Source organism: Centruroides vittatus, unplaced genomic scaffold (assembly GCF_030686945.1).
Source record: "Centruroides vittatus isolate TY-2023 unplaced genomic scaffold, ASM3068694v2 contig_367, whole genome shotgun sequence".
Taxonomy (NCBI): Eukaryota; Metazoa; Arthropoda; class Arachnida; order Scorpiones; family Buthidae; genus Centruroides; species Centruroides vittatus.
In genome coordinates this window covers 529,722-554,196 of record NW_027122190.1, presented here as the reverse complement: position 1 = coordinate 554,196, position 24,475 = coordinate 529,722, and the positions used below count along the sequence as shown (strand labels likewise).

Sequence of the window (24,475 nt, the reverse complement as noted above, 5' to 3'; positions counted from 1 at the left end):
TCTATTCAATTCTAATGTGCCCAGGCTTTTGTGTAGTGTGTGTGGTATGACACCTGTAGAGGAGAGAACAACAGGTACAATAAGCACCCTATCCATCCTCCACAGATGCCTTATTTCCTGGGCGAGTTCTGTGTACTTGCTAATTTTTTCAGTGCATGCGTTTTGTATATTGTGAGTGTTTGGAATGGATATGTCTATAATGTATGTGATTTTATTGTGTTTGTCAATGAGTGTGATGTCTGGTCTGTTGTGGTAAATTGTTTTATCTGTGATTATGGCTCTGTCGTAGTACATTTTGTGCGTGTTGTTTTCCAATACTGTCTGTGGAATGTATTTGTAGTATGGTTCGTGGATGTCTGCTAATTTGTGTTTCTTTGCAAGCTCTTGGTGTATTATATTTGCTACTTGGTTATGTCTGTGTAAATAATCTGTCTGTGCCAAGAGCTTGCAACCAGAGGTGATGTGTTGTATAGTTTCTGGCATGATGTGACATTTTCTGCATGTGTCATTTGTGAGTGTTGCATCTTTGAGTATGTGTTTTCTGTAGTTTTTAGTATTTATGACCTGATCCTGTATGGCAATCATGAATCCTTCCGTCTCCCGAAAGAGGCATCCCCGAGCTAACCAGCTGTTTGACGCAGTTTTGTCAACAAAATCCTGGGCCAGATCGTAAGGATGCCTGCCATGGAGTGCCTTTCGAGCCCACGATTGCTTAATGGTGTCTATGCTTTTTATATGTTGTGTTGTGTCCATATGATGTGAGTGTAAGTTTAATGGTGTGTTATTCGAGTCTGCTAGAGTTACTGCTTTATGTAATTGTGATGTTTCTTGTTTTTTGTAGAAAAACTCTCGCAGTGACTGTATTTGTTTGTAGTGAAGGTTAACTATGTCAATCAGGCCACGTCCGCCATCTTTACGTGGAAGGGTTAATCTTTCTGTGGCGGATTTAGGATGATGTTGTTTATGCTTAGTAAGTGTTGTTCTTGTTTTCCTTTGGAGTTGCTCAAGATCAGTGTGAGTCCAATGTATAACTCCAAAAGAATATGTGAGTACTGGGATGACATATGTGTTTATTGCTTTAACTGTGTGTTTTGCATTTAATTGTGTTCTGAGAATAGCATTTAACCTACTTTGGTATTCTTTAATTAATCTTTGCTTTATTTGTGTATGTTCTGTTAGTTTGGCCTGTTGGAATCCTAAATACTTGTAGAACTCGCCCTCTTCCATGGATTCAATAATGTCTCCATTTCCAAGTGCAAAATCTTCTTTCTTCAGGATTCCTTTTTCTATGTGAAGTGTTTTGCATTTGTCTAGGCCAAACTCCATTTGTATGTCCTTGGTGTATGAATGTGTGATTTGTAGGAGTTGATGAAGTTGTTTTTGTGTGGATGCATAAAGTTTTATGTCATCCATGTACATGAGATGTGACAGTGTAAACTGTGTTGTTTTTTCGTGTCTGATATTGTAACCATATTGCGTGTTGTTTAACATGTTGGATAATGGGTTCAGGGCTAAGCAGAACCAGAGAGGACTCAAGGAATCTCCTTGAAAAATTCCTCGCCTAATAAAAATTTGGTTTGTTTGTATGGAAGTGTTACTAACCCTGAGATGTAGTGTTGTTCTCCAGTGCTGCATAGTGTTTTGAAAGAATGCAATGAGTGATGGATGTATTTTGTACATGTGTAGAATATGTAGCAGCCAACTGTGTGGAACACTGTCGAATGCTTTTCTGTAGTCTATATATGCCATGTGTATGTTTCTGTGTTGTCTGTGTGCTTGCCGTAGAATGACTGAATCTATGAGTAACTGTTCTTTGCATCCCCTGTGGTTTCTACGACAACCTTTTTGCTGTTCTGTTAGAATGTTGTGTTCTTCAACGTGTTTGTATATTTTGTTTGCAATACAGGATGTCAATAATTTGTAGAGTGTTGGAAGACATGTAATTGGTCTGTATTGTGTGGGGTCTGTGGTATTGTTGTTTTTAGGTTTCATGTAGGTGATGCCCTGGGTAAGAAAATTTGGCATGTCTTGTGGATTGATGATGATGTGTGTTAGATGTTTAGCTAGTTCCTGGTGCAGTGATGTAAACTTTTTGTACCAGAAATTGTGAATGTTGTCTACACCAGGTGTCTTCCAGTTGTGTGTTCTGTTAACAGTGTATTGGAAATCATGTATGCTTATTTCAACACAGGGCATAGTTGGTATGTTGTGCAAGTTTCTGTTCTCCTCCTCGATCCAGCCTGCATCAGCATTATGCGTGACAGCACTGGACCAAAGAGAAGACCAATATGTTGTGAGTTCTTCTTCTGTTGGTGTGCCACTGTGCTGTGTAACAGTGTTTGCTTTGTTATTGATTTGTCTGTAAAAGAGTTTTTCATTGTTTGTAAATAATTTATTTTGTTGTTTTCGTAGTGTACATGTTTTGTATCGTTTGAGTCTACGTGCTTTGGCAGCAAGTTTTTGTTTTAGTGTATCAATGTATTCTGTAATGTGTGTGTTGTGATGTTCATGTTTTGTGTGTGTTTTTATTTTCTTGAAAATGTTTTTGAGCTGTTTCCTTAATTTGGGTGTTATGTTGTTTTTAGCGTATTGTGTCAGCTTGCCTAATTGCTGTCTAATGTCATTTATTTGTATTTCTATTCTTCTCTGCCAGGCAGGCTTGTGATAGAATTTTGTTTTCTGTGTGTTTGTCTGTGATTGTACTTTCAGCCCATGGTGTGTCACTACTGTGACTGCTCCAGCATAAACTAATGTATGAATGTCTGCGAGTGTAGAAATTGAATGAATGTAGTGTGGTAGTAAGTGAGTGTTTACGTAATTTAGTGTTTTTCCTACTTCTTTTGATGTGTTGATTTTTGGTATTCGTGGTCGTTGTGTGGGATCTATACCTGTATATTTAGTGAGTGTTTCCTGAAATATAAATGAGAGCGTATTAACTAAATCCATGTCTATGTTATCAGTGATGGACGAGGAAGTGTCTGTAGTATCATTAGTGGTAATTGTTGTATGTGTGTTATTATCAATGCTTGTTACTGGATTATCCTGACAGGTTACGTGATCTTCATTAATGTTAGATGTTTCTGTCTGTTGATGTATTTGATCAGCAACCTGTTGTTTGATAAGTTCAAGTGTTGTTTGTGGAATAAGGTTGTTGTGTATAATTGTTCTTTTTTGATCAACAACCCTTTGTGCGGTGACAGTGAAGTGAGGATACTGTTGTGTGAATTTATGGTGTAGTTGTTGTCTGTACGCTGTCATGTTTGTTTCAAGTTTTGTGATCATGTAATAAGTACGGATGATAAACTCGTTCATTTCTACTGTCCATTTCATCCGTTGGCGTGGTTTTCCAGCCTTTGTGGTCTGTGGATGCATTGCCACAGAAACACCAAGGCTGGGTTGGTTCCTCATATTTGTTGAGGGTATTGCAGTAGCCATGCTTGGGCCGGTGCTGCTTTCGCCACCGGTAACCAGGGGAGACTGTGGCCTATTTTTCGAACGTGAGCCTCTGCCTAACCCACGAACGCGGACCTTGTTAACCCGGGCGACGTCCGAGCCGGTATCACACTTTGATCTAGTTATCACCATAATAAATATCTCCACAGAATGTGGGTGTGGTCACTCTTAGCTTCATTTCTCCCCATAGACCTTACTGGCATGGGTGTCCCTACCAGGAGCTTGTGCTCCAGCCTGCATTGCCCTATGGATCAGTAAAATTACTGGGCTCTCCCACCACGACCAGGTGGTGACCACGGGAGAGTTATTATTATTATTATTATTATTTATTTATTTATTTATTTTTTCTTACTAATGACATGTGAGTATACTGATCATTTTGTAAGCATCAGTTCAGTTACCAAGCTTAACTTGAACTTTAAACATGAAGTAAACATGATCTAAAGAGTGAACATATTGGAGATTCAAAGAATTCTTGATGCCCTGTAAAGAAATTCAGAAAGATTTGAGAAGCAAAATGATCTATGCTAGATTTTTAAGGGGAGTTGTACTGCTTTTCAATCATTTTGAAATAATGTTAGCATTTTTTCATTTCTTATAGTTTACAAACATTTTTATTACAAAATGTGTGTTCAATGATATGCTTATCCATCTTTTCCTAACTTGTTACACAAAAAATGAATCGACGAGATTTGAAAATCGCGTAACTCCAGGTTGATGTAAGTCGAGGGTATTACTGTACTGAAAATGAGATTAAATATCTGAAAACATTAAAATTTTTAATTAAAACCTCTTAATCTTAGTCATTCTTTACTTCTATTTGTTTTGCAAGAGAAATAATTTACAAAACAAATTTTTGCTATCAATAATTCTACAAGAAACAAAGCTTCACAGAACTTAGAAAATGAAATCCAAGCATTTTATATTGTAAGTGGTATCATTACATCTACATTTCCACATGGAAACTTACACTAAATCTGCTAATTATTTACAACTGTAATAAACAATAATTATTTAATCCTGTTTGTAAAATAAAATTATAAATAACACACTCAATTATACCAAATTTTCTCTTAAATCTCAAACACTGTAGTTTATAAACATTAAAATACATAATACTTTTAAATGCTTATCAGAAATTATTTCTTATTTAACTATAATTTCTGAAATTTAACTAAATTAAGCATTAATTTGGATAATTACTAATGATTAGAATAATTTGGCACTCTAGTTAGGCATGCAGTTTTTCCATGAATTTGTACAAGTTGCCAAATTATCTGGAATAATTGCCTACCTCTAGACAAATTATTTAGCATTTAATTAATTACGTAGCCATATTAGAGCCCGATAATTCACCAGTTCGTTTGGCTAACTAAAAAATCGGGTTTGAGTTGATATTCAAATGATTTACATATGTAAGTTATGATTGTAATTTGAAAACATTCTGTATTTAAAATTTCCAATTCAATAATAAAAATCTTAAGTTTGTCATTTTATTTTTAAATTTTAAAGTATTTAAAAATTATTTTGAATTTATTGGAAGAGATTGCTATCGTAATTCATCGAAGTATGTAAGTTGTATTTTAATTGTTTTAATATGAAAAATCATGCTATGCCTTATGATCATCTTGGTCATTTAATAAGATAAACTTGAAATCTGTCCAACTTTTCAAAATGTTTTATTATAAGAACTTATTTTTGTACAGGTATGTTGTAATTATTTGAAAAAAATTCTAATTAATTATTTATATATATATATGCACATAACTTTGTAATGAAATACAGTGTGTCTGAATATCTGAATATCTTTTTTTAATGCTAGCTTTGCTTAGAATTGTATAAAAATATGTATGTTATATACTTCAATCTTACACTTAGTCTATGTATTTGTGTGTATATATATATATATAAATAACTTGTTAAATAAGAGTTTAATTAAATAAATAGGTTCTTTATATATTTACTTTGACACAAATTTTAACTGTTATTGAGATGATGATAATTTCTCTAAATGTAAATTTCCAGAATATATTAAATTAATATGTAGTTGTCTTTTTATATTAATGTTTTATTTTTGTATTATATTTGAATTAAACTGTTTAGGATTGAAATTTATTATCATTAGTTTATTTATTAAATAATTATCAAAAAATAGGTTACAAAAAATTATTTACATGTGCAAGAAATATAAAAGAAATTTAATTAATATAATTTCGTGGAATAATCAAATGATTTATTTTTAAATACTTAGAAGTTTAAACCTTAATACGGCAGTTGCTGCTTGTTGTGATTACTAGTTAATGTTGTCAGTTGCTTAATATAATCAAAAGCCATTTTCTCAATCCAGTTCTATATTTTGTGTGTAAAATCTTGCCATTTGTTGTGATCAGCTTGCTGTTTATTGTTATCTGTTTAAACTAGAGCATTGAAAATATTTATAACTGACAAATTGGGATTAGTTTAAGATAACTTTTCAAAAATATAAGTTATTACCTTTCTGTATTGTTTAATAATTATTTTTGCTATTTTTTTAAAATATGGCACTGATTATAGATTTATTAAAAAATGTTTTATGCTGGTTGGCGTATCAACAGTTTAGAACCACTGTTCTACGACATACTTGGCCCACCAGTGGCCAAGCAGTTCCATTCCGTGAACACTGGGAGTTTGGTCGTGGGTTCACGCCTCACCAGGAAAGGCTGGCCACATGGAGTTTTTCGGATTTTCTCCACGTCTGTAACACCTGAATAGGGACCAGTTACCCTGAAAAAGACCTCCCAGAAGGCATCCCCCTAGACAGATTGCCCAAGTGTTGCATTTCCGTAACTTAATAAACAATGACTGTTACTTCTGAATAAGATGTTTTTAGAACATTCAAAACTTTAAATAAATAATTGTTGGAATTATCATTTTAATACTGTATCTATTTTTATTTATTAAATAACAGCATAAATTGTTTTTTTTTTAAATTGAATACAGTTCTATGATTATGGCTTAATGTTCTATTTATTGATACTGTAGAAGAGGGGTGCTGACTTTTTGTTTCTTTGATTAACTTTCATTATATTAAAACTAATTGAGATCTACTGTTAGACAAAAATAATGTTACAATGAGATGTACTGGTACTACTACTATTAAATGTTAGACAAAAATAATGTCACTATGTTCTGGACAACTACTACTCCTATAGAGTAAACACGTGTTCCTGCAAGATAGCGGCTAGTAAATAATGTTATCAGCCACTTATTATCATCAAAACAGTCTTGAACCAATGCAATCACAGTGAATGGCAGCCACTTTACCACTAGCTAATTAGAAAAATAAAACAGAGTAAGGATAGAATCGATATGGCATTGTCACAATACCTGGCTGCAGTTTTTGATCATCTTTTAATTAAAAAAATTACATGACTTCTAGCCCAGACCTGAAGTTCCTATATAGTTAATCGTTGCCTCCGGCCCCTAAACTTTCATATCTGATCTGGATTTTCATCTGTCTAATTCCATTCTCAAGATTAAGGAAGAACAGATGGATGTGTGGGAATAGATGGGTCTGCAATTTCAAAATTTCAGCTCAAAAAATATATTTGGTTAAATCTTTCTTTGAATACAGACATAATAAACAATTTCCTGATATATTCAAACTGTCAATCAATTTGTCAGATTATTTATCAGGCTGTGTTAAGGCTTATAACTAATTAGATATAAATCAATTTCGGTTAAATTTCCAGCTCTTGATAAATTTAATTAGAAATTCTAATTATTAAATTTATTTAAGCTGCTCACCTCTAGCCATATTAATTTATGTCTAATTAGTTATTAGCCTTAATATAGCCTGACATTAATCCTCAAATTGTTATTAGAACAGTTATCAGTCTTAACCAATGCTTTAAATGTCAAGAATTAATTAGGGCTTGTAATACAATAGTATAAATTGCTGGCACTACTAATTTTAATTATATTCTAGCTATTGCTAAAAACCACAGCTGGCAAATAATACTGAATGAATTACATAATAAATAATTAATGTAGTTAATTATAATTAATAGATCTTCAAGTTTATATAACTTTTAATTGTTTTTTCTTTAAAATCAGAGGTAATAAACCAGAATTTTCTCTCACCAAAGCCTTGCCTTATTTAATTTATCACTCGGACTTGTTTTCTACTTAGTTGAGTTTATTTCTCAACCAGATCGATCTCATAAAATTTTATAATTGTGTGACTTCTACATAACTATTTATGTATATTATATTGAATTCTAAAAGTTATTTATAAGAAAAATAAATAATTGACAACTGAGTTATATTTATCATTAAATAATTTATGTATAATTCGTTATGTTTTAGTGCATTTAACATTCATTCTTTAGTATAAAAATTTAAGACAAGTGCATAAATTTTACTTAGATTTTTTTAAAAATCTGCCAAGAAAATGGTAATACGTAGCTAATATACGTAAAAGAATAATAATAGGTTTAAAATGAGTTACGAAATAATTGCTATTGAGACCGATCATTTAAATACATTAACATAACTAAAATCCTTTTATTTGACCTTGGTAAATAAACTTTCTGAATTAGGAAGTGCCGAAAGAGGAATGCTTACAATTTTAATTCTTTTTACACTTATTTTAATAAATAAAAAATACTAAATTAAAACGAATATACAAAATGAAATGACAATTCATAATGAATTGCGTAACATTTTTAATTCATATTTTCGAATATTTTCCATGTTACTTGATTTGTACGGTTAAATTTATTTGCTTTGTTCAATTGCTTAAATAAAAAATATATTTTTGTTATTTAATTAAATTCACGATTAAAAAAAAGAATTAATACTGTTGATTAAGCTATAATTTGTTATTTTATGTTGAATAAATAAGATTACTAATTAATTTTTAATTCTGTTGTTTAAATTTTTGGTAAATTGGCAAAAAGTTCTCTAAGAAATGAATTCATTTCAGCAGCTTGCGTATTTATGACATTAAACAAACATCTAATATTGTATTTTTACAATTCTAACAATTGAAGTTAAAATTAAACTACCACTTTGAATATTTAAAAAGGAAATTCTGAAGTATTTAAATAATTTTGAATACGAATTTAGTTAGGAAGAATTTCTAAAAAAATTAACAAGTTAAATCGAAATAAAATTTCTTCTGCATTGGCCATGATATTAAAAGAGGAAAAATGTAAAGTATTTTATTGAATGAGTAATCCTATTTAAAACATTCAATAAATACTGAGGAATTTGAATAGAAAACAACACGTTGAAGGTCATCTCTACTCACTCGTGAAATATAGACAAGCTAAACAATGCCTGCTTGCATTGAATTTTGGATGAATAATTTTCTCATTTATTTTGTCATGTTAGTTTAGAAATTGTTTTTTCTTTTTTAAATTTAAAGCAGAGTTTAATCGTATAGGATCAAAATAACTTGGATAAACTTGGCGTTTACGGATAAATTCTCAGTCATAGCCAATAATTAGAAGTGATAACATAGTGAATTATACATTCGTAATATAAGAAGACTGGTCATAAATTTGTAGATAGATAGAGTATTATAATTGTAAAATATTAAATGATCGAAAGACTGGTTATTTTTTTCTGAATATTTAATTCTGATTGATTTTATTGATTACTTTTTATATGAGTTCATTTTTCTTTTTCTTCTGGACAAGGTTAATCAACCTCCTTTCAGCAAAATAAATTAATTCATTCAATTACTTTTATGATCAATTAATTTATGATTCACTGTCTATAAGTGTTTAACAATAACTTAAAATCATAATGAATAATTACTTAAGTGCATAGAATTGATGAACAATAACCAGATTTACTTTGGAATTTCTAAGTGCTTTATTTATTCTATCGGTAATAAATTTCTAGATTTTTTTTTTTTTTTAAGAATTTTATGAACTGTAATATGAAAATATGAGAAGAATTTTATCAGAATTATTAAGTTGAAAATTTTGTGTAGTAAATACAATGCAACCCGATAGTTAATTTCAAATACAAATAAGCAATCGGATTCTTTATTAGGCTGTAAGGCTAAATAAATACTAAACAATTTGACAGGAAGTAATTCTGCCTCTTGCCAAATTGATTTTTACAGTAATTATTTAGCCTTGTTTGGTATTTCAAAATTTTATAGCTTAACCCCTTTTTAGTCGCTGTTGCATCCCATATGTTTACGTGCAGATTGCTTCTCTGGCTTTGAGGTACATCATACATTTGTTGCAAAAAATGCTCTCAAAACTAATTTTAATCTCTCTGATGCGTTTGCTGCTATCAAATGTTTATTTCGCTATTTCTCCAATAGATGGCATTAAATTAAAAAATTATCTTGCCATTTTGGTGAGAAAATTTAGTTTTATTTTGGAATCTGACAGCATTTATGTAAATTATTCTTGGTATTTTTCTTTCAAACGATAAACAAAATTATTTTATTTATAAATATTGTTAATAATTGTTAAATAAATAATAAATAGTTAAAAATAATAAAATTGACACTTTTATTTTCCATGCTCTGTTATACAAAACAGAGGGAAAGTATGGTGATTGGTCGAGAAATGACTTCAAAGATTTTTTTCATTGTTTGGACTCAGGACCTTGAAACTTCAAGAAATGCAAAAAAAAAATTTGGGGAAGAACAATTTTGTTCACCCTCTTTAAAGCTTAATAACTCCTGTTCTTTTTGTCAAAATATCTGATATTTTGCAGGGAGGTTTGTGTATTAGGGAGATTGATGCTATTAAGTTTTGGTAGTTGAAAGTTCACATGTTGAGGAGATAAAGGAGGGTCGCGTATGTCATCTCGAGTAGGGTTGAACTTAATGACAATTTTACTCGTTATTAGCATTTACAAATTCTTATAAAATCCTCCCTCCCTCAAAATGAAGCTTCTTGTAATTTTATAATAATTAAAAATATAAGTTTTCTTAATAAAATATAAACACTACCAAAATTTTAAATGTTGCTGGGAAAGTTAAGCAACTCGTTGCTAGATTTTTTTGAATGGTCATTGTAGAAAAAACTTGACTGAGAAAGAGTTAATTTATTAATATTTTAATTTTTTTCTTTTTGTTTTTTTTTAGAGAGAAAGATGTGTCTGAAGCATCTTAACATAACAATTTAAAAAAAAATGGATTTTGAAGTCAAGGAACCACAGGTAAAATTTATTGAAATTTAACCAATTTTAAAGATAAAGTAATGTAAAGTAAATAAGATAATTTAAAACAATTCTGTTGTGTTATATACTTAATTTTATTTTATTTAAAGTAATAATAATAATTATTATTATTACTTATTACAAATAATAATAATAATTATTATTATTATTTGTATACAAGTAAATAGAATTAATGCACATTAGAATTTGATCTTGCTAATTCATCTATCATTTAAGTACTTTTTTGCTGTTATAAATTTAATTATCAGCAAATTTTAAATCATATTTAATAAAAATATGCTTATTAATAATAATTTAAAGTGAAAAAATAAATAAATCTTTAAAATCCAGCATTAGTTTTTAATAAACGAGTGTTTTCAGCTACATTAATTTCAATCATCAGATTCAGTTATAGATGTTTGGATCTTCCTCTTTCTCTAGACATTCTGCCTCTTCCAATTCAGTTATAGTTATACTCCAAGAACATAAAACGGGTATTCAATGGGAAGCTTTTCTTGCTTATACAATGTGATTGTAAAGTTTCTTTGCAGTAGTTGGAGAAATGGGTGGAACTTTTGGGAACTAAATAATGGCAACACCACTTGGCAATCTACATGGGTGTTTATGATTGCACTGTAGAATGCTTAGCTGCATTCTACAAAAGCTAAGAACCATAAACAGATATTCCTACAAAATGATTTGCAGTCAATATTTTATTTTTGATTATTTTATTGGTTTGCATAGTCATATTTTTGGGAATTCTTTCTGCCATTTTTAGATCACAAAATGACTCTGGTCGTCCTCTGTTGACAAGTGTTAATAATTGATGAATGTTCCCCAAAGCAGCTTTCCACTGAGCCATTAGCTTTTGCCGTAGAACCTGTAGAAAATGAAATTGGGAAAAGTGATTCTTCTGTGGCTCTTAAGAAAGCCATTAAAGTTGACATAGCAAGAAAAGTTGCAGATCGTCAATACCCCTATTCATACAAGAATATAGAATGTCATTATAGAATAAATTTATTTATTTTTATAAATTTTATATGACCTCAAAACAAACTTACAATTACAGGATATATATTTCAATTAATATTGAAAGTAAATAATCAAGTACATAAATGAAGTTTTAGTAAGTAAATTTGACTTCTGGAGATGATGTATTTACAAATAACAACTTTAGCTCTTTAACAACATTTAAAATTGTTTATATTGCTTTTCCTTGCATAACACAATAGACTTTTGACATGATACAGAACGATTGACTCCAATAGATTTTTATGCATTCTATATTTCCAAGTCAAATTAGTTTCGAGAGATCATTTTGCTACCCAAAATTTCAGATTTGGAGATTTTATTTTCATGTCTAATTTTGTATGCTTTCTTTTGCAAGGGGATTGACAATATTATCACAAAGTTGGAGATTGATATTATATAGAATTATGTCTCCGCACAGCATAAAATTCAAAATTTTAATGATTTTTTGCACCTAAATTAATGATCTTATTTTTAAATACAAATTCACCAGTCAAATGTAAGGGCTTTACAGAAATTTTCAGATTTCGTAAATTTAAAAATTAACACACACATCTGTGATTTTGACAACTTACTGAGTTATTGGCCAATCAAATTTATCAGTTGTCTATATACAGAGTGTAACAAGAAAGATGGTCACAACTTTAAGTGTTGATAGAACATGTCAAAAGTAACAATTGTTGTAATACAATGCATGGTCAGAAGCCTCAAGAGGATGTTCACTGGTGAGAAGGGCCGCATTTTGCACACATCGTCGTTCGGAAGTTGTACAGCTGCAAAGATGCAACAGTATTTGAATCTGAGAAGGCAGATATGCATTTTCAGATGCCCATCGACTCTCCTGAAAACCTTGTCGCCAGAATTAGCACTGCTGCTGTAGAACTATGTGACATGCCTTGTATCTTCCAAAGTGTACACCAATCACTCCATCACCATTGTGATGCATGATTGTAGTTGGTGATTGTTCATTTGAACGATTCTTGTAAATATGAAACATTATTTCTTGTAAATATCAGTGATTAAAGCAACATCTTATTTTCCATGTTCTTTGTGCTTACTGTATTTCTACGTTTGCATTTCACATCCCACCATGCATTGTATTACAACAATTGTTACTTTTTCCATGTTATATTTAATAAAGGGTTTTAAAGTTGTCACCGTCTTTCCTGTTACATCCTGTATATTGCAAGTTTTTAAGGGGTTTTCTAGAAGCTGCATTGTTTATAAAACAAGATACTTTTGAGGTATTGCTGAGCAAGAAGCGATAAATAATCAACAACAAACTCATGTAACAGATTTGTATATCAATGTCTTTTGTTTGTGTTTTAGTTTAATCAAACTTTCGGTTTGTAGACTCACCCAACAACAGACTTATCTTATACCAGTCAATGTTTGTTTAATAATTGAATAAACATTGGCTAGTGTATGATAAATGTGTTGTTAGTTGGGTTTATCAACCCAAAGTTTAATTGTTTAACAGACTTTTTCACTAATAATGTCAATGTTTTGTTATTTTATATATATACATACCTATAAACATCCTCAAATCCAATGACAATGCATTTTAATGTTTCGAAGGTGGCCCCACCCCACCATTCTTTCCACCTCAAACTTCTATAAACATAACCAAATGTAGCATTTAATCATGATGTGTTCATGTTACTATATAATAAATACAACCAACCCAATAATTACTTCAAATATCAGACAAAAAGTCAGATTCCTGTATCAGACTACACATCTTCACATATTTGCAAAGTGTGAAAGTTATTTTTAGATCAAGTATTTCTTTTATAAAAATGATAGAAAGATTATAAAAACTATGCAGTAATGAAAGGAATATTTTCTGGAAAGTTTCCAGATGTCAAACCACCCACTCGTCGAGCAATTTACAAATTAAATAAAATAATTTGACGACCTACCCACATGACAGTCAAAAACTACATGAAATGAAGATTTTTACTAATATATTAAAATGCCTTATATCTGTTATGAATGGGAAGAATATAAGCTTTGTTTGTGGAAATTGTAATAAAGTTCTTTTAAAATGGATAATCATTTTCTAGTAATTTAAATTAGTAGAAAATGACGAAAAGTAGTTATCTATCAAAACTGTACTTTATATAAGTTATATAATTATAACTGAGATAAGAGCTGCAGCGTAAGGGTCTAGAAGAGCCGCAGTTTGGCCACTGAGGGTATAATATTTAGTAGATTGTTATTCTGATATTTAGATTATTTGACAAGTTATGTCGACATTCCCCAAAACAGATCTACAGAACCCTGGGAATCCTCAGATCAGTTTTCAAGAGTCCACAAAACATTCAGATGGTGTTTAGTAATGTGTATTTGTTTTCCTAAAATAAATATAATGATAGAATTACAATGAGTTTTATTATAGAACATTCACTTTACTCTCAATTTATGCAGTACTTGAATTGCACGATTAACACAATTCGAGTACATTCAAACCGCAGGTTTTGAACAAATCAGGTCACAAACAGAATTTTGATCTCATAATTGCATCTGTTGCTGTACGATAATTCAGTTGCCAAACAAGCTACTTGAAAGGAGCCGGCCACAGATTAGAGAGACACAGATGGTCAACTCTCTAAACTTCCTAATTTGTTAAAGTTGACAGCCCAACCAATTAATGACAATTCCAGCAATTCAGAAGTTATGTTCAAATTAAGGTTTGACTGTATGTGGTTAAAAAAAAATGTAACAGAATCTCTTGTGTTGAATATTGTTGTAAACAATCCATTTTTCATTGCTTGTTTTAATTGCTTTAAAAATGGATCATCTTCATTGCGTTTTAAAAGTGAATCACAAACAGAAACACTCTCATAAGGTTTCATTCACTTAACTGATGGGGAACCAAACATCATAACCGGAAGTGTATCCAAGAATAGCCAAATATCTGACAACGAATATTTGGGATATTTTTAAGGAATCAACAAACTCATGTTTTTATATGCCAATCGTTTTTGTTGCATTTTCTTCTTTTTTGGAAATGATAGAACATAAAATGTCGAAAATGCACCTTCTTATCTTCCATTTTAATGCTTTTCCCCACCCTTAAAAGATAATGGAATTTTAAAAAATAACTGTATTTTTTAAACTGTATTTTCGTACTTAACTGTAACTAGACTTACGTATTAAGTTTAGTTACAGTTAAGTATGCAAATACAGTTTAACCTGACTATAATGTCATCCATGAGACTGGCAATTTTTTGATGTTATAACCAAGTGTTGTTATTTGCAGGGTCATAATTTCAGTCCCATAAAAGTACCAAGTGTGTTCAAGAATCTGTTATAAAATCCATTCTAATTTAACATCGTATGTATTACCGTAAAATTATTTCTTAACGGTAATACAGTACAGTGATACCTTGGTTTTCATCAATAATCCATCCGAAAACAATCGACGAAATCTGAAATCGACAAAAACCGAGGCAATTTTTTCCATATGAATCAATGTAAATCCAATTAATTTGTTCTAGACACTTCAAAATACATACCAAAAACATATTTTATAGAGCATAAATATTGTGCTTAATACTAAAAACAATAAATAATTAATATAAAATGAATATAAAAGACTAATGTAAAGAATAATTGAAGGTTAACATAGCATTTAACATGGCATTTGAAGGGCTGCTGGTTCTGGAAACTTTCTTTGGTTCCATGATGGAGCTAAAAGGTAAGGAAAGCAATGGAATTGTTTTGCTAGATGCACTGGGTAATGCTCACACAATGAGAAACAATGCCACATTGAACAGGAAAATGTGTGGATCGCCCTATGTTTTTGCAAAATTAGCAGGAGGTCAGGTAGACATGCCGACAAAAACCGAGACAAATTTTCTGCGAAAAAAATCGACAAAAACCGAAACCAACGATAACCAGTCAACGAAAACCGAGGTATTACTGTATAATGTATTTATTAGGATGATAATTTATTATCATATGTATAAAAATGCAAATTACGTGTTTAAATCAATTTTATTTACATTATGTCTAAGTATACATCGATGTAATTAAAAATTTTAAAAATTACCTTTTATAAGAAATTTCTATTTGTTCCAAGTTTCAATAATGGTGGAACTTCCAGTTTTGAGAATAATGTCGAATCAAAAGACAACTAAAGGTTAAACTAATGTATGACAATTAAAAATGGTTCAATTATTTCTTTATAAAGTATTTGATATGGTATGTTATATTAAAAATAATAGAATATTTAACAACTTTATTTAGCATAAAGTAATTTAAAAATGAGTACATAATACCATAATAACTGATCATCAGATCGTTTAAAAGTGTGGTCATCCAATTCAGGTGGTGAGAGTACCATCCACAGTCATTTTAGGAAGTGGACTCTGACCCTATGACTGAACACAGTATTTTTTTTTTTTGTTAAATAAAATTTGTAATCTAATTTTGTAAATTTGGGAGTGCTTCAAATATGACATTAAAACAGGGTTTTTTGTCATTACAAGTGGGTTTTTTAACATTATCTAGTATAATAAAATCATGGGACTGATAAAAATTTGACGTTATATTAGGGTTGTCGTTACATCCGATGACATTATAATCGGGTTAAACTGTATTCATAATACCAACCTAAACAAGATAAAATTTGATAAGAATGACAGAGGTGACACAAAGAGGCGATTATGTAAATACCCGTACGAACTTTTGGTTCAACCCTATATTATGAAGTAATCGTGTTTCCATTGTTTTCAACTGACAGTGGTGGCCAATTGTTTAGTACCAAACATGATTGTGGCAAAATTCATTGATTAAATACAAAAAAAAAATTGGCAATAAAATTTGTTGCGGAAAAATTACGAGTTGTTCGGCAATACACCCACATACATCTGGTCATTAGTTTAGGACCAGTCACAATAAATCCAGTACATTCAGTACAAAGTCAGTACATTCCGGAAACTTACTAAAACATATCGAAACATTAAAATGTAATTAAAGTAATATATATTTTCTGCTTCAAGATGGGCAGGGGAAAGAATTTGAGTCCTGAACTTTGTCAAAAAATTGTAAGTCTTCATAGTAAAAATATCAGCTATGCCAAAATTGCAACAACATTGGGATGTAGCAAAACATGTATTTGTGCAGTGAAGCTATGGGAAGAAACTGGATGTTTTTTGGATCGTCTTAAACCTGGAAGACCGAGAAAAACCACCAAATGCACAATCATAGAATTCACAGAATAGCAGAAAAAATCGCACACTAACATCAACTGATCTCAAATTTAAAATGATAGAACATTGGATGCCTGAACTTAGTACCCATACCATTAGGCATCAATTAAATGAATTTAATCTATTTGGACAAGTTGCAAGGGAGAAGCCACTTGTATCACTGAAAAATAGACAAGCTCATCTGAAGTTTGCTTGTCAACACTTGACTTGGACAAGTCAAAACTGGTGGAGTGTGCTGTGGTTGGATGAAAGGAAGATAAATCTGTTTAGGAGTGATGGTCACAAATACATAAGATGACAAAAAGCTGAAAAATTTTGTCCTAATTGCATTCAACCCACTGTAAAGTTTGGAGTGGAAATTCAATGGTGTGGGGATGTTTTTCTTTGTATGGAATTGGACCTGTTCACCTCATAAATGGGATAATGGACTGATTTCAATATAAACAAATTCTGGAAGACGTAATTCTGCCATTTGCTGATGACAATTTGCCTCTGAAGTGGATTTTCCAACAAGACAATGATCCAAAGCTCCCTGTAAAGTTGTCAAAAAATGATTTCAGGACAACCATCTTAGAGTAATGGAATGGCTAGCCAAATCACCAGATTTAAACCTAATGTTATGGGGGTGATGTAAAATCTGCTTTGAAACACAAAAAATACTGGAATAGTAACGAGCTATTTATGGCAATTCAAGAAGCTTGGAAAAACATCCCAGCTGAGCATTTGCAACAATTGGTGGACTCCATGCCCTGCCATTCCTTATCTGTGATAAAAAATTTTGGTTATTTAACAAAATATTAGTTTTTTTTCCTAAATTTTGTTATTGGTCCTAAACATTTGTCCAGGGTTAAATTGAACCTGTTGCACATCATTCATTGCTTGAGTAAAAGTAATGTTTTGTTTATGAAATAAAGGTTATCATTTTATCAAATGAAAACAAAGTTAATATTTTTCCTGAATTTTAGTTTCATTTGTTTAGTTTTAGATTCCACACAACTCTGTTTTGAAATTAATTGTTAATGATCCTACACAATTGGCCACCACTGTACACATTATTCATAACTAGGATTCTCAACTTTGTATTATGTCTTGTTCTCACAGAGTATACATTCAACAAAGCATCATGTTAGAAAATTTATAAAGAGTTAAACATAAATATAAAACAAGCTTTGATAATTGATTTTATCTGATAAGATCAATGTTTTTAGCCAACTAATTAGAAAAATTGTGATCGAAGAAGTTAATGGAAGCAGCATAAAATTTTATACTAAAGAGAAGAAAATTGTACCTTTATCAAGCAAAGAAGATACAGAATGAATTTCATATTTATTCATTTTATCTCGTTTAAAAATGAAGCTTTGGAATCGATTCCTGTATTTGGCATATAAATATTAGTCTCTATTTACACAATTTTGAAGTACGCAAAACAGATTTACCACATAAACTGAGGTTGAGGATTGGACACACTTATTTTTGATACAGTTAGTATTTATACAATTTGCTTCCCTCACAGAGAGAGTTCACTCTCCACTGCTTATTCACATTTGCATTTATGAGTGTATGAATCATTTTATGCACCTAGCTAATGGAAAGCTGCTTGCCAAACAAAGAGGATCTCTGGTGAGTGCATTGCTGATATTTTATGGTCCTATGAAAAATTATCATTCATACATAGATGCAAAAATGTGTTTGTTTTTTTTTACTTGGTCATACCATAAAAATACTGTTGGTTATTTTTGTTTAGTCGTGTGTATCTTCTAATGTTTGTAATAAACTGCTAGCTATTACTGTGAACAATTACCTGTGGACAAAAATGTTACAATGGTGGTCAGAGAATTTGTTTCCTCTTTTAATCCACACTTAAAGTATGTTATGAATGAAGATAAAAGTATAAAAAAAAAAGTGTGGTAAGTAATTGTAAACATTAAATTGTCTATTTATAAACATCATCTCAAATGCAAACAGCAATGGCCAACAGTACTTTCCAAAGTTTTCGATTATGATTTAAGATAACAGGCAGATATTTAAAAAGTTACATAATTATATAAATTAGTTCTAGACATTTGGTTTTACTATTTTAAATTTTTTTAAAAATTGTACAGTTTTTCAATAATTGATTTCATTGATTATTTTAATATTATCATTTATGTGACTATAGTTAGAATGTTTATATTACATTATATTTTTGATTCTATTTATTCAATGAATTTTACTGTTATTTCAGAGAGAACCTATTCAGTTTAATATTAATTTAGAAGGAGCATCTTCAGATGTTGTTGAAGTTGTGGACGCTATAAGAAAGGTTAGTAGAAAATTATTTATATGTTTGTGTTTAGAAAATCAACACAAAAGAAAATAGTTTGTTTTTTATTACTGCTAAGACCGTGTTGCCACTTTATAATTTAATAAATATATAAATGTTTAAATTAAATCAAACTATTTATTTCTGAATAAAGTAAATAAAGTCCATTTGGACTAGAGATTACTGTTTTCTTTATATAACAATAGATGGATCCATGTTGATACTACATTGATCGTTATATTTCTATAAGTTCTATAAATGCTGGTGAATCTCTGGTGAATATTTTCATTATTTAGGAACTTGTTCACAAAATGCTACAATGTATACACACTAATGTAATCCTCATTTCAACAATTGACTACTTTGGCATTATTTAATGGACAGTAGCAAAACTATTAGATTTTAAATAAGAAGACTCAAATTATCTTTTGATACTGTCACATTTTATTTATATAGTCTTCCCTGCTAGAAAGAAAGGAGACATTATCATTATACCATAACTTCTATATATGAACCTAACTTTAAAAATAATTCTAAATTATGTTTGGAGAAACTGGAGATAATGATAATGATTATTTACAAAAATAATGTATATAAATATTTATTAATATAGGTTGCAGAGCGTGTTCTGTATCATTGGGGAGTATTTCCAATAGTATTGCCACCTCCTTTGGCAGTTCTGACACCAGATTTAGTGGGTGACAGCAATAACAGGAAGGTTTGTTATTTTTTTTTTTTTCATATTTAACTTAGAATAAGTATAATCTTTATTAATAAAAAACTAAAAATTTAATATTTGATGTCATTTTTTCTCTTTAGTCAAAGCCACTAAATCTGCGAGATCTTTTTGTGACACCTTCTTTTGAAGAATTAGATGCAGTTGCTTCTGATCCCAAAGGAAATCCTCAGAAATTAAATGAGAAACATTTGCAAAGCATTTGTGATACAGGGTATGATCTTTCAGTTATATAGATTTAAAGCACAACAATCAGACATGGAATTTGTAAAAGAATCTTATTGTAATTGTTTATTTTGAATATTACCAACAAATATGAATGTTCTTATAAATTTAATTTTGATCTAAGCACATATAACCCTGATTATCCGTCGTAACGTGGACTGATGTTACCTCGGATAACAGAAAACTCTGATGAAATGGATGGATGGGGCCATTTTGAATTAAAAACTACAAATATAAAAGATTTATATGGTATATCTCTTTTAAGATTCTTTTTATAGGAGTATAAAATATACTTTTATAAAAAGTATGATTACCAGTATAAGAAAAGTAATGTAGTAGGTTTACCTCAGATAATACAGAATTGGAATTTTGGTTAATTGGGGCTTTGATAGTCAGGGTTCTACTGTACTTGGAAGTTAAATATTGCTGATATGATTTTCTTGTTGAAAATTTATAAATACCTTATATGCTAGCTGTTTATATATGTTGTATGAATTTTACAGTGCTTGAATTTAAATGTATCAGAATCTACAAATCCCATTAAAATATACACTAAAATAAAATTATTTGAGTATTATATAAGTGTTTGGAGCTTTTCTGTGTTAATATGTATATATATAATTTTTTGGATTTAATCTTTATTTAAATGCATTTGTTGGTAGATAATTTTTACATATCATTTTTGATGCATTATCATCAAATTATTGGGCATTTTTCAATTTCTTAATTATTAATATATTAAGGGGTAATGTCTAATAATTTGATGATGTAAGATGTAAGAGTAATTGCTCTTAAAATTCATTGTAGGGAATTTGATGTTGAAAGTTTGAATTTTCCTGGACAAGTGCACAGGTGGCGGCTTAGTCAGTTGCTACAGAAAGGAACGCAGAAGATACATGCGACACTACTTCAGGTAGTTATCTGTAATTTATATGTAACATGATTAATGTTTTAATGTTAACAAATAAATAGATTGCTTTGAATTAGTTTTGACATGTTATCAGTGACATAAAATACAGAGGGAATTCGAAAAGTTTCTGGAAAGTAGTTATTGTTCATAAACAGAATACTATATTTATTATTAATTGATGTGAGCATAATCTTGTTGAGACTTACAACCATTATCTCTTACACTTCTTTCAGTATTCTGAAAAATGTTTATGAGAACCTTTCTTCATTTAAGGACTTGTTACATCAAGGAGAAGGAGTGCACAAAAATTAGAGGATGATGATCGTTTTTCAGATATTTATCGTAACACAAATCTGTAAAATTTAATAAATTTATAAATATAAATATTAAGTTTTTGTGTGCTACTCCTTGATGTAACAAGTCCTTAAATGAGGTAAGGTTTTCATAAACATTTTTTTAGAATAATTGCTGATACTTATTTTATCAGGTATTTGAGTTTAGCTCCATCAGATTTTTTTCATTTCCAAATTTAAAAGAAGACATTAAAGGCATTCACCGGCAGTCAATAGATTGAGTGAAGCATTTTTAGTGCAGTGGTGAGAATCAAAGAGCACTAACTTCTAAGAAGGGCTTAGATGACATCGTATGGAAACTTAAATTAAATACATATTGAAAAATAAAACCGTAAATTCAGTTTGTCGTCTGTTTATTTACATTTTCTAGGAACTTTTCAAATGTTTCTCACATTAATTTAACAGTTTATCAATTTTTTTTATATAATGAAAGGAAAATACTTAAGCTAAATAATTTAAAATTATATTTTATTATTTAGAAAAACATTATTTAAAAAATACAGGTAACAGCTGATTTATGTGTATTCTATTTATGTATGTTTCCAATAACATGACTTATATGTTGATAAATATTATGTACTTGTATCGTTTCATATCTTAATTTTTATTTCATGCAGCATTCAGTTTTGTCTCATTTGACCTGCAAGAAAAACAGTTCATATTAAGAAATAATTAAGTATTAATAAATTATATTGTGAACTGAAAATAAATATATGGATTTTTATGTATTTTAATAATAAAATATTAAATTAATAAAGAGTAAATTAATCGAAATGTTATATGTCATTAAAATAAACTGACTTTAATTTTTTTGGTGTTTAAAATCTTTCGAAAATTAATCAGTGTTAATTATTTTATGTTCGTGCACTTATGTTATAATTTGTAAATTTTGAAAATTAATGTAGATTTTTTTATTATTATTTACCTTTCAGGACATTGCTCTTGCTGTTAGGTTAATTGCTGTAACTGCCCGCAGTCGACTTCATTCTCATTTTTTTAGTGTCACGCAGTCAGTACGTGCCTTGTTGAGAGGATGCTTGCTTCTTTTAGGTAATTTAAATTTTGTAAATTTATTTTATGTCGTTAAATCTTTTTCGGTCAATAAAAAAAACACATGATTTATATTTAACAGATGCATTTATTGGAATACCAATGCTTGCGGCAAAAAATTTAGATGCTCGCATAAGAGAAGAAAGAAGCAAGTATCTAGTAGCTGAATTAACAGTTAAGGTAATGTCTAGTAGTAGTTTAATTTTATATAAAATAAAAATTTTTGTTCTAACTGTTATATTTTTCTAAAATTTCATGAAATTTTTTTACTTCAGTTTTATATTAAATTAAATTTTTCACATTTTATATTATTCTGTAATCATAACATGCAGTTATCAACAGATATATGTCGAAGATAGCATAAAATGTTTTAAATTGATATATTATTTTTCATGCTGAAATATCATTGAAAAATGATTATTTAAAATTGTGTTAAATGAAGATCTCCTTTATGCACCATGGTATTATGAAAATACGCAGGGAAAAAAGACAACTTTGCTACTATCTTAAATGGTTTCATTAACTTTTTCTTATCTTCTTCCCTCTAATGTATAAAAGTACTAAACTATCTCTTTGCAATTTAAATTAATATAAGCTTATTATAATTGCCAGAAACACATAACATTCAAAAATGCACAAAATAAAGATAAAATATAAGAAAATTTTATTCATTTTGTGTAGTGTTCCACCAGTGGACAAGCAGCTAAACTACCAAACACTTGTAGCGGTTGAGGGTTTTTGTCTCGCCAATTGGTTGGCTACATAGAGTTTTCTGGAGACTCTTTACATGTAACACCTAAATAAGACCGTTTTCCATGGAACATTCTACCAGGAGACACCTTTCTCTTGGCAGATTGTCCATGTGTTGCATTGCCTTGTTTTGTCATTTCACTCCATTTTGTATAATTTTGGAAAAGGCTTATTCTTATAAATGTATCATTATTGTTAAAAAAAAAAAAATTAAGTTATGAAACTGAAAATATACAATATTTTGCTTGCTAACTTTTTACAAAGCATCCTTTATATCACTGATTATGACATAATTATGCAAAATGAATGTTAAACAAGTAATTATTCTCTACACAGATTAAAATAAATTTTTGTACAACTTCAATTTACTTAATTTTTTAAATATGACATTATTTTTTTTTTTTATTGAATATATTGTATAAATTAATTATTTATTATTTAAAAGCATACAAAATTTATTTTCATTTGTGTTCTTTTTAGCCAAATTTAGAAGATGACCTAGATAATTTGTGTCAGTTTGTTAAACATCAAATTAGAAAACAAACAATGGAAAAATATAGATTGGTAAGTTTGCTTGAAAATTAAAATATTTATACATCTGAAGAGATTAATTTTATTAACAAAATGCAATAGACGAACTGTATAACCTGCAATTTATATTTGTTAATTGACGCCTTTCACAATTGCTATTCACAAATTTTCATTTAATTAATTCCAAAAAATATGTTGAATAATATTATGTTTTCTGTAATATATAGCATATATCACACATATTAAAACCAAGTTTCTTTTTTTTATTCAAAAACAAATTTTATATAAAAACAGTACAATAATTTCCATTATTGAAGATAAATCCACTGGAGATAAGTTAAATGTTCTAATTGACCTGTGTAAATGGTCTGTTTATATCAATATAAATAAATTACATTTTAAAATCGTGGAATAAGTTAGAAAATTAATTAAGTTTGAAGCTTTCGAAGAAGTATATATTATTTTTTATTGCAGGAAAATGAACATCCTCCTCCTGTACCTTATCTCTATCAAACACCAAAGAAACATGAGATTGATCTCAGGTTATTTAATAAAGGTAAAAATTAATCATGTACATAATTGAAATTGTGAAGAATTTTATATTCACACTTTTTTTATGCTGTCTAAAAACAGACTAACACTTGGTACAATTGTTATCAGTAGAAAGTTTTTCATTTTTAGTATATTAAGTTATATTTAGTTATAAAAAATTGCAGTTTAATGATTCAGAACCAATATTTAAAC

The 24,475-nt window shown here is 29.6% G+C and overlaps 1 protein-coding gene across 1 annotated transcript in view; it reads left to right on the top strand.

Moving 5' to 3' along the window:
• Nucleotides 1–24,475, top strand: part of LOC136975240 (uncharacterized) — a 64,630-nt gene that overhangs the window by 14,656 nt on the left and 25,499 nt on the right. Inside the window, 9 exon segments of the mRNA XM_067270269.1 lie at nt 10,553–10,626; nt 19,099–19,176; nt 19,790–19,894; nt 19,996–20,126; nt 20,945–21,050; nt 22,333–22,450; nt 22,533–22,630; nt 23,681–23,764; nt 24,206–24,287. Of these exon segments, the coding sequence (XP_067126370.1) occupies nt 10,600–10,626; nt 19,099–19,176; nt 19,790–19,894; nt 19,996–20,126; nt 20,945–21,050; nt 22,333–22,450; nt 22,533–22,630; nt 23,681–23,764; nt 24,206–24,287 (829 nt within the window). The 5' untranslated portion in view covers nt 10,553–10,599.